The sequence below is a fragment of the Panthera tigris genome, chromosome D3, assembly GCF_018350195.1.
Source record: "Panthera tigris isolate Pti1 chromosome D3, P.tigris_Pti1_mat1.1, whole genome shotgun sequence".
NCBI lineage: Eukaryota > Metazoa > Chordata > Mammalia > Carnivora > Felidae > Panthera > Panthera tigris.
In genome coordinates this window covers 29769314-29787201 of record NC_056671.1, presented here as the reverse complement: position 1 = coordinate 29787201, position 17888 = coordinate 29769314, and the positions used below count along the sequence as shown (strand labels likewise).

Genomic DNA, 17888 nt, shown 5'->3' with positions numbered 1-17888 from the left:
AAGAGCTCCTCTCCTCTCAGCCAGCAGGTCTGCATGGCCATGACTGTGGCAGTGATGGTGATGAGGGCAAATGAGCATGGAGCCAGGCGAGGGGGAAAGGCAGTGAGAGGGTCCCACTGGGGAAGAAGCCCACCCGCACCCCAGACCTCAGCAGCAGCTTCTCTTACCGCCCGAAGATAGTGTGCTTCTTGTCAAGGTATGCGCAGGAGCGGAAGGTGATAAAGCTGGGCAAGGAAGAGAGGGCATCAGGACGAGCGTGCACGCTCCCCCACCCAGCCTGACTTGGGTCATGGCTTCTGGGCACAAACCAGGCGTCCTTGTCCCTCAAGAGCTATTCTGGGAAGCTGGAGCTCACTCGCGTGTGTGGCCTTCATGCCCTGCCCGTCCAGGGGACCAGGACCCCTGGCTCCCCAGGAAGAGGCCCAGGGCACAGCTGCCTGGGAAAGAGCAGGAGAGGCTGTGCCTCCAGACCCAGCTACTGCCGCCTCCCGTCGGGCAGACACCCAAAGCCTGCAGGGAGAGGCTGCTGGGGGAGTGAGTGGCTGGGGAAACTGGACACCAGAGCCCACACCAGTGTGACAGCAGCTCAAGGAGCAGGGACTCTGAACTGGAAGAAAGGACATGAGCAGGAAAGGGAGCAAAGACACTGAGGAACATGGGTAAATACCCATAAACACTGACCAAGTAAATTTTTACATCTAGTTTGGTATAAAAATGAGTGAAATTTAAATGCCTAAATATACTAATGTGAGATGGTAGAGCTGGGGGGCCAGGACTGGAAGGATCTGTCTGGGAGGGAGACAGAGATAACTAACTAGTAACTACAGACTTTAAATAAATCTACTTAAGTGACACATCTAACTTCCAAATCAGGAGAAAGAGAAAAGAAATGAAAAATATTTTTTATTTATTTTTTTTAACATTTATTTTTGAGACAGAGAGAGAGCATGAACGGGCGAGGGTCAGAGAGAGGGAGACACAGAATCTGAAACAGGTTCCAGGCTCTGAGCTGTCAGCACAGAGCCCGACGCGGGGCTCGAACTCACGGACCACGAAATCATGACCTGAGCTAAAGTCGGCCGCTTAACCGACTAGCCGCCACCCAGGTGCTCCGAAAAATATTTTTTAAAAGGGTGACTAGAAAGCACAAATGAAGGTAACAGAAAGCAATCCAGACACCATCTGGAAAGTTAGGTATGCACTTATGACTGTCAGGCTGAGGTAAAATAGTCCCCACTCTAGCATGTGCTGTTAGAAAGACAGCCCCAAGACTTCAAGGATCTGGAAAGCTCCAAGTTAAAGGATGGAAGGAGATGTTTAACAAGAGATGGAGGCAAAAGCATTCTGGGGCGGATCCTGGTGCACAAGGGCATGAGGCCACACCCCTCGAAGCGGTGCAGGCCGGGTAGCCTGCTGGGACACGGTGCGATGCCACCCACATCCCCGACAACCCACAGGATGCACACATGCACACACGCACACACAGCTGGCAGGGACGGAAGGCTGAAGCACATTCCTCCAGGGACAGCACTCCCTCGGGGCCCACCCCGAGGGCCCCTTGTCTGACCCGATGACAAGGCCAGCGGGCAGGTGTCCACAGACGTCAAAACCCACAACTGTGCAGACCTTAACTCTGGCCACCAAGTGGGTCACTCGCTACCACTCATTTCTAACACACATGGGGAACCTTAAAAGGGAATGAAATAGTCCCAAAGAAAAAAAAGGAAACAGAAAAACAATGAAAGGGCAAAGATATAATAGAAAGGAAGTAAAGTCTCAAATTAGTTCTTTGACCTAAGAAGAAAGTGCCGTCAACATATACAGACTCAAATGTCTTCAGGGTGGAGAGTAAGACGCGAGACTAAGAAAGGAGAGAAAGAGAAGAGAAACAGGAAGAAGCCATTAAAGATGGAAACTGAGGGAACTTACATGAAGTAAAAACAGAGAAGGCTTTCGTGAGCCATTAAGGAGAGTGGGAAAGGAGATACGGTGAGCAACAGGAAAAGAGATGCCATGGAAGCAAGTTTGGAAATCTAGACATGGACCAGTTACATTCTGGCAAAACAGAAACGTGGGTCAGTTGGCCCACGGAGTGGAATCTAAGGAATTAGAGTGAATGATCTGCAAAAGCTGTCCTTGACAAGCTAACTGAACAAGCAGCTGACTCCAATCTAAGTTTAACCACCCCAGGCTATAAAGTGAGGGCAGGCTCACTGTGCAGGCTGCACCCTCTCAGACTCTGGTCCCACCAAACCAGTTCTGACAAGCCACACCTGGCTCCAGAAGATAGTGGCACATGGTCTAAAACAGTGGTCGTCGGACCATCATTGCACAGCAAGGACCAGACCGGGTTTACTCCAGAACAAAGGATTGACAGCAAGGCTGGTCAGCCCAGAGGCTACATCCACAAATTCCAGGAGGAAAGGAAAACCATAGGACCATAGTAACAGATGCTAAGAGAAAAACATCTGGAAATGCCACAGTCTCTCCAAAAAAGTAGGCCCCAAAACAAATTTGATCAGATGGCAAAACAGCATGTTACGCCCACTCCTCTCCTTACAGGCCTATGAAGTGACTGGTGTTCACACTAGAAGAGAAGACAGAACACCACCTTGTGCTGATAAACGTGAGTATCTAGAAAACCCAAGACACTCTTAACAAAAACTATCTGAGTTATAAGAGAATTTGATAAAGTAGCTAGATATAAAATAGACTTTCTCGGGGCGCCTGGGTGGCTCAGTCAGTTGAGCATCCAACTTCAGCTCAGGTCATGATCTCATGGTTTGTGAGTTCGAGCCCCGTGTCGGGCTCTATGCTGACAGCTCGGAGCCTGGAGCCTGCTTCGGATTCTGTGTCTCCTTCTCTCTCTGCCCATCCCCTGCTTGTGCTCTGTCTCTCTCTCTCTCAAAAATAAATAAATAAATGTAAATAAATAAATAAATAAATAAAATAGGCTTTCTCCACATGCACAACAGAATTGGAAAAGAATTCTCATTACAAAAATATCACAAATCATAAAATCCTTAATGAACAGGCTTATCCAGGAAGGCAGGGAGCCCAGGTGAAGAAAACTATAAAGCCACATTAAAAGATATAAAATACAGCCTCACGGAATGTCAAGACACATTCATAAATGGAAGAGGTCATACATCTATCCTTCCAAACTATCAACATCACATCACTCCAATTAGAACCCCCATAGTCTGCTGTAGATAAAATGATCTTAAAATCTGGGGTGTGTGGCAGGCTCAATCGGTGAAGCATGCACTCTTGATTTTGGGGTTTTAAGTTCAAGCCCCACACTGGGTGTACAGCTTGAGAAAAAAATAAAATCAGGGCACCTGGGTGGCTCCATTGGTTAAGCGTCCAACTTTGGCTCCGGTCATGATCTCGTGGTTTGTGAGTTCAAGCCCCACATTGGGCTGTCTGCTGTCAGCACAGAGCCCACTTTGGATACTCTGTCTCTCTCCCTCTCTGCCCCTCCCCTGCTTATGCATGCTCTCTCTCAAAAAGTCTTTTTTTTTTAATGATTATTTTTGCGAAAAAGATCACGCGCATGCACACGCACACAAGTTGGGGAGAGGCAGAGAGAGGGAGAGAGAGAATCCCAAGCAGGGTCCACACTGTCAGTACAGAGCCCAACTCGGGGCTCTTGGTCCCATGACCCTGAGGATCAAGACCTGAACAGAAATCAAGAGTCAGATGCTCGACTGACTGAGCCACCCACGTGCCCCTGTATTTTTAAGAGCTTTTTAGTCATTGATATTCCAGACGTTTTTCCCAGGTATTTTCCATTTGACAAGATCCCAGATAATATTTTGTTTTAATGTTACTTTTTGAGAGAGAGAACAGGGGAGGGGCAGAGAGAAAGCGGGGCAGAGAGAAAGTGGGGCAGAGGATCTGAAGCAGGCTCTGTTCTGAGAGCAGAGAACCTGAGGCCGGGCTCGAACTGTAAGTTCGAGATCATGACCTGAGCCGAAGTTGGGACACTCAATGGACTGAGCCACCCAGTTGACTGCCATTGACTCACCTCTAATATGAGGGTGCCCATCAGAGCCCCTGTCAAGTGTGCCTGGTTGGCCCCAGACACCATGGGCACAGTGGAGAAGGGGGGTGCTGGGACTGCCTGGGCCCCAGGGTGTCCTCTCTCAAGGGAGGCCCCTTTTGTATCCTGATGGTCCCCTAGCTTAGGTGACTCATTCCAGGTGATTTTCCATAAATCCTTTACATCCTAAGCCAGGGCCCTCCTGCTGAGTGCTTCCTACAGAGAAGGCGCTCCTCCAGCAGGTGTTCTGGGAGAGGCCCGGCTCCTTTCCCCACCCCCTCCCAGGCATGTGTTACATCCTTGTGAAAATCAGGGCCTAATTCCAGATTATATATACATATGCACACACAAACTTCCTCATAAAAAGTGAGCAAAGAGGAAAGAGTTGACAAAGAACAAGCAGAGACTAAAGACTTTTAAAAATCAGAAATAATGAAACTCAGTGAACTCCTCCAGCTCCCAAGAGAGGGAATGATTGAGGCCAAGCGAAACCCTGCCTGGCTGGGCACCCCCATTCTACCCAGCTGCACGGCTCTGCGGGGGAATCCCATCAAACGTCCAGGAAAGCCACCACTCCTGCCCCGCTCGATGCCACCATCATCAGCCCCCACATTGCACAGATCGATCTCCCCTGCCCTGCCAGCCCCATTGTGCAAGGCTCCTCCGGAAAACTGTCTTGCCGCTGCCCCACAGACATCCCCCACCCCTGTCCCTCCCAGGTTGAGTCTAGCTGTTCCCCTTCCCACACTCACTTCCGGTGGGCCCTCACCCCTCGCCTTTTCATCTAGACCAGGGCGGCCAGGTCTTTACTTCCAGCTCATTCTCACCCCCTTGGCTGACCCACTAGGACCAGGCTGAGTGTCCCAAGCATCTCGCACCTCAATGCTGCAAGCAGAATTCTCACACCCTCACTGGGTCTCCCCATTTCTAGAAACGCATTACAAGTTCTAGCCGCCCCCGCCCCCCACCATGCCCTCTCCCCACAGCCCGGGCCAGCCACACCCACACCTGCATCTGCCTCCTACAGCCGCTCTGGGTCTCTGTGTAACCACCCATGTCTATTCTTTCATGGGCACATACAAAGCACACACACCTGGGGGGTGGGGGAGTGGTGAGTCTCCCCCCGGAGTGCTGCCCACTTTCTGGGTGGGATTCAGGTAGTGTATGCTCTCTAGGGCAAAGCTGAGAGGGAGGACCCACCCACAGCTGCCGGCTGACTCACAATTGAGACTTGTTGGTGTTGGGCCCCGAGTTGGCCATGCTGAGGATACCCCGGCCCGTGTGCGAGAGGTTGGGCCGGAATTCATCTTTGAAGGGCTTTCCCCAGTACGACTCCCCACCTGGAAGAGAAAGCAGCATGACTGGCAGTAAGAACGACTGGGTCCCAGGCCAAGTGCAGCCCAAAGGACGAAGCCCAGCTCTGGAAATGTGTGTTGAGTCCCAAGGGGCACTGCCAAGTACTTCAGAGGGCAGCCCTGGCCCCGAGGGACCCTCATCACTATCTCCCCATGGAGTCCTCCCAGCCCCCAGGTCCTTCAGAGCCCCTACATGGGGCCAGGCCCCTGGTACAAGGAGTAGAAGGTGAAAACCACAGGTTATTACTACTCACACCACGTGGGGTGAGGGAGTGGCCTGGGCCCAAGGAGCCAACAGGCTGAAGGGTTCAAGAGGCAGCAAGAAGGCAACATGTTGCTTTTCATCCTCTAACCAGGCCTTACAACCATCTCAAAATGAGAAAACTGAGGGATGTGCCTGAGGTCACACAGCAGGTTGGTGGCTGGTCTGTCAGATTCCACATCTGGAGCTCTCAGCACAGCCTGCACCCACCTACCCCCTCGCGGCCTATGAAGCAGCCAAAGCTGCCAGGGTGGCCCCCATACTAGTACCTACCTGTGCCTGTGCCAGTGGGGTCTCCCCCCTGGATCTGTGAGAAAACAAGAAGCCAGTCAGCAAGCTGTACCCCTTGAGCCCGAGGCCCTGCCTGGCCCTCCTGCCACCGCCCACCACCACTGGCTGAATGAACTCCCCACCTGCCAGGGGGGCTCAAGGGAGTTCTGGGTGAGGACAAGGCCCTCCCAGGCCACTTCTCTGCACAAGCCTAGTGTGGCCAGCCTGGGGACTCTTAGGGGTCAGCCTGCAGGCTCCCTGCCCTGAAAAAAAGGGGCTCATAGGAATGACTCCCAGGAGTCACCTGCAGGACTCACGCTGGCCAGGAGTCACAGGGCCCCTACAGTGGAGCAAGTCTTTGGCCAGTGCTGACTCTTGTCACTCACCACAAAGTTCCTGATGGATCTGTGGAAGATGGTGCCGTTGTAATACTGCTTCTTGCAGAGTTTGATGAAGTTTTCACAGGTTTTTGGTGTCTACAAAATAGCCCAGATACTTCTGTGAGGCAAGGAGCAACTGATGCAAAGATCACAACTGCCACCCAGGGCCCTTACCGTGCAGGGGCAATGGTCTGCTGCCCAGCCCAGACATGGTAAAGAAGGACCCGTGAAGCTAAATGACAAGACACTTGTATCTGCCGTGACCCTAAGCCAGGGTCGTGGAGAGACACTTGAACAAGTCGGGGGCAGGGGTGTGTGTGTGGAGCCTGACCCCTTTCGTGTGAAGGTTGTGCACGCAACTGCTCAGAGCACGGACCAAGGAAATGCAGTGCACCGCTAACAGGGTCCCTAACAGAAAGGGAGGTGGGGGCCATACTTTCTGGAGACCAAGTGGAATTTTGTACCACAAGCATGTGCCAAGTGCAGCTATGTATTTAAGACCCTGGCAAGGGCCTGGAGTTAGGTGGAGGGGATGGCGGCCACCTACCATGTCGCAGTGCAGCTCCAGATTGAGGTCGCCCTTGTTGGTGTGCAGCCGCACATAGCCCTTCTTCTTCACAAACTGGTAGCGCAGCACATCCTCATCGATGGCAGCTGCAAACCGAGGCCAGAGCTCTGTGCTGCCCTCCATCTCGGGCAAGCCCACCCCACACCAGACTCTAGGGCCGGGGACGCAGCCCCAGCTTTGGGGAGAGCCCAAGGGTCTTCCTGGGCTGAGCATAGGCTCACAGGGGCCACAGTGGCAGGACAGGGTGAGTATACAGGTAGAGGGATGAGGAAGGGCTCCAAGGTTAAGGAGGTACCTAGAAAAGCCTGGACACAGCAGGCTAGGAGGGGCAAAGGCGATGGTGGGGACTTGGCAGGCTGAGAACACAAGAGGAAGGGGCGTGGGGACAGTGCCAAGGTGGGACGTGGGCTGGAGCCCAAGGCAGGGCAGCCCCGGCAGGTGGAGGGAGGACCTTCTACTCCCGGCCTGGCCCCCCCTGCAGCCTCTGCCATCCCAGACAAACATACTTTCCAAAAGGGCCCATGGCTGCCTGACCATGCCTGAGTTGCCTAAGCACCCATGAAGGCCAGGCACGATAGAGTGATGCTCAAGGGGGCGCCCTGCCCTTGGACGCTGTTAAGCAGCACTGCTGGAGATGAAGGTGCAAAGGCAGCTACCTGCTTCATGCGTAGTCTCTGGAACCATGGCAGTGGAGGTGAAGGAGGCGCTGACCTTGCCGGTGGAATAGTGCGCCTGGAGAGGAAACCACATGGGTGCATTAGTGGTGCCCTGAGAGGCCGGGGCCCCACTGCTCAGGCCCTGCTTCGTGCCCTTCCTCCAAGAAACTGTCCACGGCCGCCACCCACAGAGCCCAGCAGGGACCTCCTGGGGGCCGGGCCCTCTAAGAGCTCACGGACTGAGGGGACCAAGCCAGTGTGCCCGCAACACAGGGGCCCCGCCTGTGCAGGAGGCTGAGGCTGAGCTGGCCAAGGCTCTCGTGTAAACTGAAACCCTGGAAGTAAGTAGAAACTGGTCACCTCTGGTATTCACAGTACCAGGGACTCTAGTTCTTTTGCAAACGTTTCCACTTTTCACAGTAAACACACTGCCTTTTTAATCAGGAAAAAATAAACCCCAATAGGTTTTATTTTTATCTAAGACAGTGGGAAAAAAAAGATTTCTCCCCATTAGAAGAAAATAAATCAAAATACTAAGTGCTGCTGTTTTAGAGGAATGGGATTATTAACCACAACCTTTCTTTTCTTACTTTTGCAAATTTTTCTGGATAATTCTTTAAGGATGTAGCCTCAGAGCCCCCTCTATCCTCCTCATCCCCCATAGCCCTGCCTGAACAGGCCATGTGTGGCCTCCAGCACCCCACCTGCCATCCCCAGCCTCCTGAGGCCCATTTTCAATGCAGCCCACCTATGGGCCTCCAAGGGGCACGTGGGCTCTGAGGGGTCCTGGCCACCCCCCTCCAAGTGTATCCCAGGGCCTCCATGAGTCCCTTCATCAAGACCTCTGAGGGGCTGAGCTGGGCAGGCTGGCTGAGCTGGCAGCTGTGTGGCCCTCTGCCTACTCACAGCATTCAGCTTGTCCACTTTCTTCTTCTCTGGGACTTTCATGGTGGCAGCCAGAACCTCGTCCCCTTTGAACTCTTTGTAGAGCTCCTGCAGCGTCTCTCGGGTCTCGGCGTTTGTATTTTTCAAATAATAAGATGGGTCCTGTTTGGCCTTTTCTTCATCTATAAAACAGCACAGTGGCCCTGATCAGCCAAGCCCCCAGCAATGTCCCCAGATGTGCACGACAGGGACAGGAGGCCAGAGCCCGCTGTAATAGTGGAAGCCCAGGCTAGGACTTAGGCTGGGTAACCTGAACCTCCATCACAGTGATGCTTTCCTGGTAGCTATGATGAAGAAAAGGGTATGCAGAGGGAGAGAGAGCGAGGAAATGGCTCACAAGGGTACAAGTCAACCCGCCCACAGTGTTCTCCACAGTCGGCTCTGGTCTGTCCCCAGCTGTGACCTGGCCCCAGTGGCTCATACACAGCCCTGCACCAAATGACACTGGGGGCAGCAACCAACTAGCTGAACAGAGGCCACAGTCACCACCCCTCACTGACTACCTATTCCCACAATGAGAACAGAGCCAATTTCTAAGAAGCGAGTGGAGGACCTGGGAGAGGAAGCGGCCTAGAAGGGCCTTGGAGCTGGGTATTGAGTGGGGAAGAGGCGGCAGCCAGGCCTCCATGGCATGAGGCGGTGGGCACCAAGGATACTGGCCCCAGCTGGGACGCCCACAACAGGCCCCCTGTGGGCAGGCATGGGCCAACAAGGTCCTGCCAACTTCAGCACAGAAGCTAAGAGTAGCCAGTCTAGGCTTGAGCAAGACTCCTGGATGCTCCAGCCCTCAGGAAGGCGAGGTAAATTACCCAGAAAGCACTGGCACCCAAACCCCTGGCACGCAGACCAGCTGCCATTGCACCTACCAGGATCTGTTATTTTTATGTTATTCTTCACATGAAAGAAGTTGGAGACATTGAATTTGTCCAAATTGGTGGGGTCCTGCAGCAAAAAGAACACACACAGCACAGTGAGCCAGGCAGCAAGGGATGGGCAGGTGGCCTGAGTGCTGGGGTTGGGAAGGAGAGGCCAGTGGCAGCACAGAGATCTGGGGTGTCAAGCAGGGAATGGAGGGTGGGCGTCAGGGGTCAGGGGAGGGCTCTGCCTGAGCACGGCCAGGAGCAGGGGTGGGGTGGGGATAGTGATACAAATGGCTAGCTGCTCTCCAAACTGTGTCCCCTTCTCCCTAGCACACGGAAGATGAGCATGTCTCGCATCAGGCAGCCATGGGACGGATGGAGTTTCGTGGAGGGGATGCAGGCAGAATGGGGCACCCATCTTAGCCTCCCACATGCCACACCCCATGCTCCCTTTGGCCGGCTGCCACAGACCCCGTGGTGCCTCAGGTCCTAGTGACAGCAAGCCCACACTGTGGGAGGGAATGTGCACGGACCTCCGATAAGGACAGGATAAGCCCTGGACGGGAGGGGTCCACAAAGGCCACCCCTGGTTTCTAAGTCCAGGTCTTTCAGGAACCCACTCTCTGACACTCAGAGGCACGCCCTAGCCCTACGCTCACCACTGGGGTAGAGCACACGCCAGCCCATCCTCTCCCTCTTGGATACGGAGATGGCTCTGGGGCAGAGAGGAGCGGCCTTTGACGTAGCAAGGGCAGGCACTGGAAGAAGAGATATGAAGCAGCCTCGTGAAGGCCCAGGCTGACAGAGAGCAGGGGCACTGCCAGGAGCTGAGGGCAGCTGGGAAACAGCAGGCAGGTCACAGAGCCTGGGTGGAGAGGTGGAGTTGGCAGAGGAGTGCCACGGTCCCTCCTGGGAACAGCAGTGGGAAGGGGACACCCACCTGGAGGGTGATGATGTCCTGCCGAGAGAAGGGCTCATCTGTCAGCAGGTCTCGGAAGTTCTTGGCCTTGATATTTAGTTGCTCCACTGCCTACAGCCAAGAGAGAGCCCACTGTTACAGTGCTGGCCCCAATGCTGGCACCAGGAGTCTGGAGCCCACCCAGATGACAGCGCCATCTCAGAGGTGAGGAAAAAGACGGGACCCACCAAGGGCTCACAGCAGTGGCCCCACCACTGAGGGCGGAGCTTGATGAGCCTGAAAGATTCAAATTCAGCCATTTGAGCAAAGCTCACCAAAGGACACTCTCATGATACACATCTTATGTCAATAAGCAGGCTCAACAAGGCCAGCCATGCATCTCTATCAAAGCCCTTCCACCAAATCTGTGCACTCTTTGGGCAAAAGTGACCCCTGGAGCCCCTAGGGTGGCACTGGCCACCAGGACCCTGCCAACAGCTGGTGACAGGTCTGATAACATCTCAGGGAGGGTTTCCCTGCAACATGGGGCCCACACCCTGCTCTGTACCCTGTGCTGGCATACCCAGAGCAGGAGGACAGGTATGGAAATCAGGGCCTCCTCACCCTCACACTTGCCCACCAGCCTGCATCTGCTCCTCCTGGGGACTCCACCAGGACGCGGTGGAGGGGGGCTCCATGCTCCCCTCAGCCCCAGGCCTGCCCTCAAGAGCACAGGTTCCCTTCCAGGGCCCGGTCAGTGAAGATGAAGATGGTGGGAAGGACCCCTGGGGTACAAAAGAACTGGCCAGGTTTCAGGTCTAGAGGCTGCAGGAAGGGCACACCTCTTCCTGTCTGCGCTGACGGCTCTCAGAATGTAGGCTCCACGGGGACAGGCTGTGCCCACTGCACCCAGTGCAACCTTAACGCCAGCCCAGGGTTTCCCTGGAACATACACCCAAAGAGCCTGCATGGGATACAGTTCCCAAGAACCCACCTCATAGGTATAGACATTGCCTGTGGTCTTGACAGCTACGATGTGGGTGTTGTTGGTGAACACGGTGAATAGCACTGGGCAGTGGTACTTTCCTAGAAAGAAGGCTCATCATCAGGGAAATACAAATCAAAACCACAATGAGATACACCTCACACCTGTCAGAATGGCTCACATTAACAACTCAGGCAACAACAGATATTGGCGAGGATGTGGAGAAAGAAGAACCCTTTTGAATTGCTGGTGGGAATGCAAACCGGTGCAGCCACTCTGGAAAACAGCGTGGAGGTTCCTCAAAAAATTAATAGAACTACCCTACGACCCAGCAATTGCACTACTAGGTATTTATCCAAGGGATACAGGTATGCTGTTTCGAGGGGACACATGCACCCCCATGTTTATATAGTGCTGCTGACAATGGCCAAAGTATGGAAAGAGCCCACATGTCCATCGATGGATGAATGGATAAAGAAAATGTGGTGTATACACACACACACACACACACACACACACACACACACACACACACACACACAATGGAGTATTACTCGGCAATCAAAAAGAATGAAATCTTGCCATTTGCAACTACATGGGTGGAACTAGAGGGTATTATGCTAAATGAAATTAGAGAAAGACAAATATCATATGACTTCACTCATATGTGGAATTTAAGATACAAAACAGATGAACATAAGGGAAGCAAAAATAATATAAAAACAGGGAAAGGGAACAAAACATAAGAGACTCTTATTTTGTTTTTGTTTTTTAATGTTTACTTATTTTTGAGAGAGTGAAAAAGATAGAGCATGAGCAGGGGAGGGACAGAAAGAGAGGGAGACACAGAATCCAAAGCAGGCTCCAGGCTCTGAGCTGTCAGCACAGAGCCTGACGCGGGGCTCGAACTCACAAACCACGAGATTATGCCCTGAGCTGAAGTCAGATGCTCAACCAACTGAGCCACCCAGGTGCCCCTAACATAAGATACTCTTAAATATAGAAAACAAACTGAGGGTTGCTGGAGGGCTTGTGGATGGAGGCATGTGCTAAATGGGCAAGGGGCATTAAGGAGAACACTTGTTGGGATGAGCACTGGTTGTTATATGTAGGGGATGAGTCACTGGACTCTACTCCCTGAAATCATTATTGCACTATATGCTAACTAACTTGGATGTAAATTATAAATACATAAATAAATAATAAATGAATGAATTAATAAACGGGGGAAAGAAAGAGGAAGGAAGGAAGGAAGGAAGGAAGGAAGGAAGGAAGGAAGGAAAGGGAAAGAAGGAGGAAGGGAGGGAGGAAGGACGGACGGACAGAAGGAAAGACAGGAGGGAGGGAGGGAGGACACGCAGAGACCAGAGAAAGGCCCAAGGTCAGAGAAAAGGAGGAGGCAGAACTCTGTGTCAGCATGCCCAGAGTGGAGACCCAGAGGGACAGTCAGATACTCAAGCCCCCTCCTCCCACTCCACTGGGAAACTCCTAGTCATTCTGCAAAACCCAACCCCTACTTGGCCTTCCTTGGAAGAGTCTGCTCCATCAGCCCCCAACCCACTGCTAACTATCACCACCCTGGCCCCATCCTCCATCTCAGACCTTGCCACATTCCGTCACCTATGTTACTGCAACAAACTCCCATTGCCCTCCCTGCCCCTGCCCTGCCAACTCGGCACCAGGCAGCCAGGAAGCCTGTTCAAGTAAGTCTCAACAAATAAACTGAGAAAAAAGGGCAGGAGAATATTTGCAGACTAAGAGACTTAGATATCAAAGACACGGATTTGTGTGGACTTAAAAAAAAAATCTTGATTTGAAAACTTAAAAAAAAAAAAAAAAAAAAAAGGAATGCATTCCAGAAATTTGACCACTGGCTGGATATTTGACAATACTAAGGAATTCCTGTTAATTTTTTAGGTGGGATGATGGTAGTATGACTAGTTTTGGAGTCCTTATCTTTTAGAGATACACACTAACGTACTTAAGCATGAAATGATACAGTACCTGATATTTGCTTCAAAATCACCTATGCACATGGCAGCACAGATAAAATCAGACAGCCCTGAGTGGATGGGACTGAAGCTGGGTGATGGATGTGGGGCAGGGGATCATCATACTAATTCTACTTTAATGTGTCTGAAATTTTCAATTAAAAACAAAGCAAAAAGGGCACTCAGTCATTTGAACATCCAACTCTTGATTTCAGCTTGGGTCATGATATCAGTTCATGGGTTTGAGCCCTGTGTCAGCGTGGAGCCCACTTGGGATTCTCTCTCAATTTCTCTCTGTCCTTCCCTCGCTCGCTCGCCCACACTGTGGTTCTCTCTCTCAAAATAAATAAACATAAAGAAAGAAAGCAAGGAAAGGTGCTTACTGGTCAAAACTGTTTAAAAAAACCAAACAGGTGAAAGGTCAAACTTGTCTTTTCCTCTCTGGCTGGTATCTGAGAGTCCTGTGGCTGCCTGGACCCTGCATGGCTGCCCGGCACTGTCCCCAACCCTGACCCCTCTGACCGAAGCCCCTGCTTCCACCCCTTGTACTATTCCAGCAATAATGGACTGCTCAGGGCCTTTGCACTGGCTGTGCCCCCTGCCTGGAATGCTTTCCCCCACATCTCAACAGGCCTCCTCTCTCATCAGATTCCCACTCAAATTCTATCAGTGTGTTTTCCTAGGAGTCTCTTCCCTCATCTTTAACTTTGGTTGGTGGTAGAAGCAGCATCTGACACACTAAGGTGATCTGTTTTCCAGTTTCCTCCCTTGCCATTCCAGAAGCTTTTATTCCAGAAGGGATGTAGCCTATTCTGCTTTCTGCATGTGGTAGGTGCTCAGTAAATATTTGCTGAATGAGAGACACACTGTGGGCCTCTCTGACTCCGCTGATCTCAGAGAGGAAGATCTACACCACTTGGCTACCGGTCCCTGACCTCCAGGGACTGTCCACAAAGCACTGTGCACACTCACTCATTTACAGCGAACTAGCACCTATTGTGAGCCGGGCTCTGGGGTGAGATAGGACTGCCCGGTCCCAGCTTCACGTGTTTCAGCATCTCCCCAAAATGTACGTTCCTGGTTAGCAGAGACAACCCCCACCATGGCATCTATATGGGCCAAGAGAACTGTGCCAGGCCCATAAAGAACCAAGAGCAAGGTTGGTGCCTGTGGGGGTCACCTCAACTCTGGTATCTGATGAATAAGAATGGTGGAGGGAGGGGCACCTGGGTGGATCAGTCGTTGAGTATTTAACTTTGGCTCAGGTCACGATCTCGCGGTTCATAAGTTCAAGCCCGGCATCGGGCTCACTGCTGTCAGCACAGAGCCTGCTTCAGATCCTCTGTCCCTCTCTTTCTGCCCTTCCTCCACTTGCACTTTCTCTCAAAAATAAACAAACATAGGGGCGCCTGGGTGGCTCAGTCGGTTAAGCGGCCGACTTCGGCTCGGGTCATGATCTCGCGGTTCGTGAGTTCGAGCCCCGCGTCGGGCTCTGTGCTGACCGCTCAGAGCCTGGAGCCTGTTTCCGATCCTGTGTCTCCCCCTCTCTGACCCTCCCCTGTTCATGCTCTGTCTCTCCCTGTCTCAAAAATAAATAAAATGTTTAAAAATAAAAAAATAAAAAAATAAACAAACATTAAAAAAAAACAAAACAAAAAAAAGAATGGCTGAGGGTGCAGAGAGATATAAAGCAGGAGGACCCCAGGGCTGGGGTGGGCTTTACAACCAGTGGTGAGGAGAAGCCCAGACTAAGAGCTGCCTGGCGAATCCATCACACTGCCCATACCTACTGCCCTGGGCCTCAGTCTGAGCAGCTTCTGGTCCCAGTGATGAGCAGACCAGCGCCTCATCCAGACAGGGTCCATGCCCACAGGACCCAACTATACACACAAAGGCCACCAACAACCCTCACAGCCCCGCTGCCCTTGCGGGAAGAAATATCCCACCCACCCCCAGCTTTAAACAACTTGGAACTTTAAGGAAAAATTATACATCTTTTTTTTTTTAATTGGGGTAAAGTACATATAAATCTTTGCTACTTTAATCATTTTATAATTTTAAGTAACCTCTACTGCCAACATGGGGCTTAAACTCAAGAGTCATGTTGTCCATTGACTGAGCCAGCCAGATGCCCCTACATCTTTGAAAAATTAAGTGCCTGGGATGGGGTGCCTGGGTGGCTCAGTCAGTTAAGCACCTGACTCTTGATTTCAGCTCAAGTCATGATCTCATGATTCAGGAGACTGAGCCTCGGGTCGGGCTCTGTGCCAATATGATGGGGTCTGCTTAGGATTTCTCTCCCTCTCTCCCTCTCTCTGCCTCTCCCTCACTCGCACATGCTCTGTCTCTCTCTCAAAAATAAATAAACATAAAAAAGAAAAAAAACCATGTCTGGCTTGATCAGAAAGGAATGATGGATTCTGCAGAGATCTTGGTGAGAGACAGGGGCTATGGGGTCTGTGGGCCAATTTTTGAATTGGGTGTCAAAGGGATCACTCACCTTCGTTGTTCTTTGCAAAGTTCAGCTTGATCAGGGACCTCCCATCCAGCTTCTGGAAGGAAAATAATAATTAGTAATAATGAATAAGTGGCTGATGTGAAGAAATGCTGAGGCTATGAGGCTAGGTGAAGCAGAGACTGGAGGTCTCTGACCAAGCAAGCCTTTACAGCTACAGGCAAGAGGAAAAGCCACACAGGTGCTGACCCAAGGCCCCCAGGACACAGAAGTAACCTGGACAAGATGGGCTGTACAACCCAGGCTCTAAGTGGGCAAACTGAACTGCTCACAGGGGCGGACCCCCAGCTACAGGTGGAGGCTGAGTGTGGAGGTTTGTTTTATACTTCTCAAATGTTCAGACATTTTTATTGTGAGCACTGATTACTTCTGAAGCTAAAAAATGTGTGTATTTCTTCTTCTGGGTGGTGGATACATAGATGGGCATCTACAATTCTGCTGTATGACTATTTAAAACAGAATATTAAAAAGTGGGGGGAAAGGAATCAATATACCCAAATGCTGAGTGATTGTGATGGATCCTCTATTTTCCAAAGTTCCTGCACTGTCTGCAGTTTATCTCTTCTGTGGGAAACTTTACAATAAAACAAAGTCCAGGCAGCCAGAGGAAAAATGCTGCCCCAGTGTGGGAGGGCTGGGTTGGAGGCAGTGAAGGGGGCTGTGGAGACCCCAGAAGGGGAGGCAAGGCTGTGCACCTAGGAGCACCTGAGGGCCCACAACCTGGCAGCCTCTGACCACTCTGGTGCGGGCCCAACCCTGACTACCTAACACACATAGAAAACACTGGGTGGGCATCCCTGGGCCAGGCCCCCATGTCCTCACCCTCCTGAGTGGCCAGGCCACATGCAAAGCCTTGTGAGGCCACTGCCTGCTGGCCAGCCCACCCTTGTTCCTCCACGGCTGGTTTCATTCCTTCCTTTGCCACTCAATGGCCCTTCTCACCAGTGCAGGTGAGCATTAGACTCTACGACAGACAACAGGGTCCCTGCTCTGAGGTTGCTCCCATCAGAAAGCCCTCCTCCTTCAGGCCCAGGCACATGACCCAACCCAGAGAGACCCCATATACAACTCCTGGCGGGAGGCCAAGCCCAGGACATCTACATGTTTTGGGGGTCCTGACAAGCACCTGAGAAGCAAAATGTCCACAGTAACCATATCCACTGGGAAGGAGACAGAGGACATATGGACAAGAAAACATGAGAGGGGTCAGGGGCAGAGTGGGGCCTAAAAGACACCATTGACACCACAAAGCACAGACCCTCAGCAGCAGAGGAGCCCCAACATCAGATGCTCCACTGAGGCAGAAGTGACCTTCATGTCAGGGAAGGCAATGTACCCCAAACACAAGCCAATCGCACGGGGCACAGGCAGGCAGCACAGACCCCATAGGAAGCCCCTGGCAGCCCACAGTGGCTCCCAGCAGACAGCCTCACAGAAAAACACTGCCAGTCACACTTTCAAATGACAACAAATGAGGAAGGACACAGCAGACACCTGAAAGAGAGCACTCTCCTTAGGGAGGCCAGACCACCAGCAGCACCTCAACCACCTGAGAGAAAAGTCCACAGGCTCTGGGCGGCCGGGCCCAGAACATGCACCACTGGTCTAGCCCTGTCTCATCCAAGGGCAGGGGAGCCACTCACCTGATCCAAGGGGCCTAAAGCACCCTACACCCTGTCACAAGTGCCAGAGGAGCCCAGATAGCACAGAAGGGCCTCCAGAAAACAGGTAATAAGACCTCGGCTAAGTAAAGAACCAGTGACATTTCACTTGTCCCAGGCTGCCAACCAGGACACTGTTCACATCGCTCACCCTCTCACTACCTCGCCCTCAAGCCTCACAGCAGCCAGGTCCTCCTGGGCCTCCCTGACGATGGCCTCCACTCTCCATGTTCTCAAGGGTCTCTGTCACAGAACTAGTTGGGCCACACCCAGCTTACTATCTTCTCAGTCAGGTCAAGACCTCATCCCAGCAGACAGTGTTCCAACCCCAGCCCCCTGGGCCAGCTCTCCACTCCACCGTGCCAGAACCCACCCTGCCCACCTCGTCCTCACACTCCTCCTTCTTGAACAGTCCATATTTCATCAGGTTGACCTCTTAGCCTCAAACACCTCCCTTGGACACCCTGGAGTTGACTTGTCCTCTAAAGTCCCACAGA

The 17888-nt window shown here is 52.2% G+C and overlaps 1 protein-coding gene across 2 annotated transcripts in view; it reads right to left on the bottom strand.

The window, feature by feature from the left end:
• The window catches only part of PPIL2 (peptidylprolyl isomerase like 2), a 30919-nt gene that overhangs the window by 3395 nt on the left and 9636 nt on the right, over window positions 1–17888 (bottom strand). For both annotated transcript variants that reach the window (XM_007091078.3, XM_042961400.1), the window contains exons 6-16: window positions 15716–15767; window positions 11234–11325; window positions 10282–10371; window positions 9348–9423; window positions 8443–8603; window positions 7537–7612; window positions 6860–6966; window positions 6319–6408; window positions 5936–5969; window positions 5268–5385; window positions 168–224 (exon numbers count right to left, since the gene is read on the bottom strand). In XM_007091078.3, the coding sequence (XP_007091140.2) occupies window positions 168–224; window positions 5268–5385; window positions 5936–5969; window positions 6319–6408; window positions 6860–6966; window positions 7537–7612; window positions 8443–8603; window positions 9348–9423; window positions 10282–10371; window positions 11234–11325; window positions 15716–15767 (953 nt within the window). The remainder of the gene's footprint in view (window positions 1–167; window positions 225–5267; window positions 5386–5935; window positions 5970–6318; window positions 6409–6859; window positions 6967–7536; window positions 7613–8442; window positions 8604–9347; window positions 9424–10281; window positions 10372–11233; window positions 11326–15715; window positions 15768–17888) is intronic.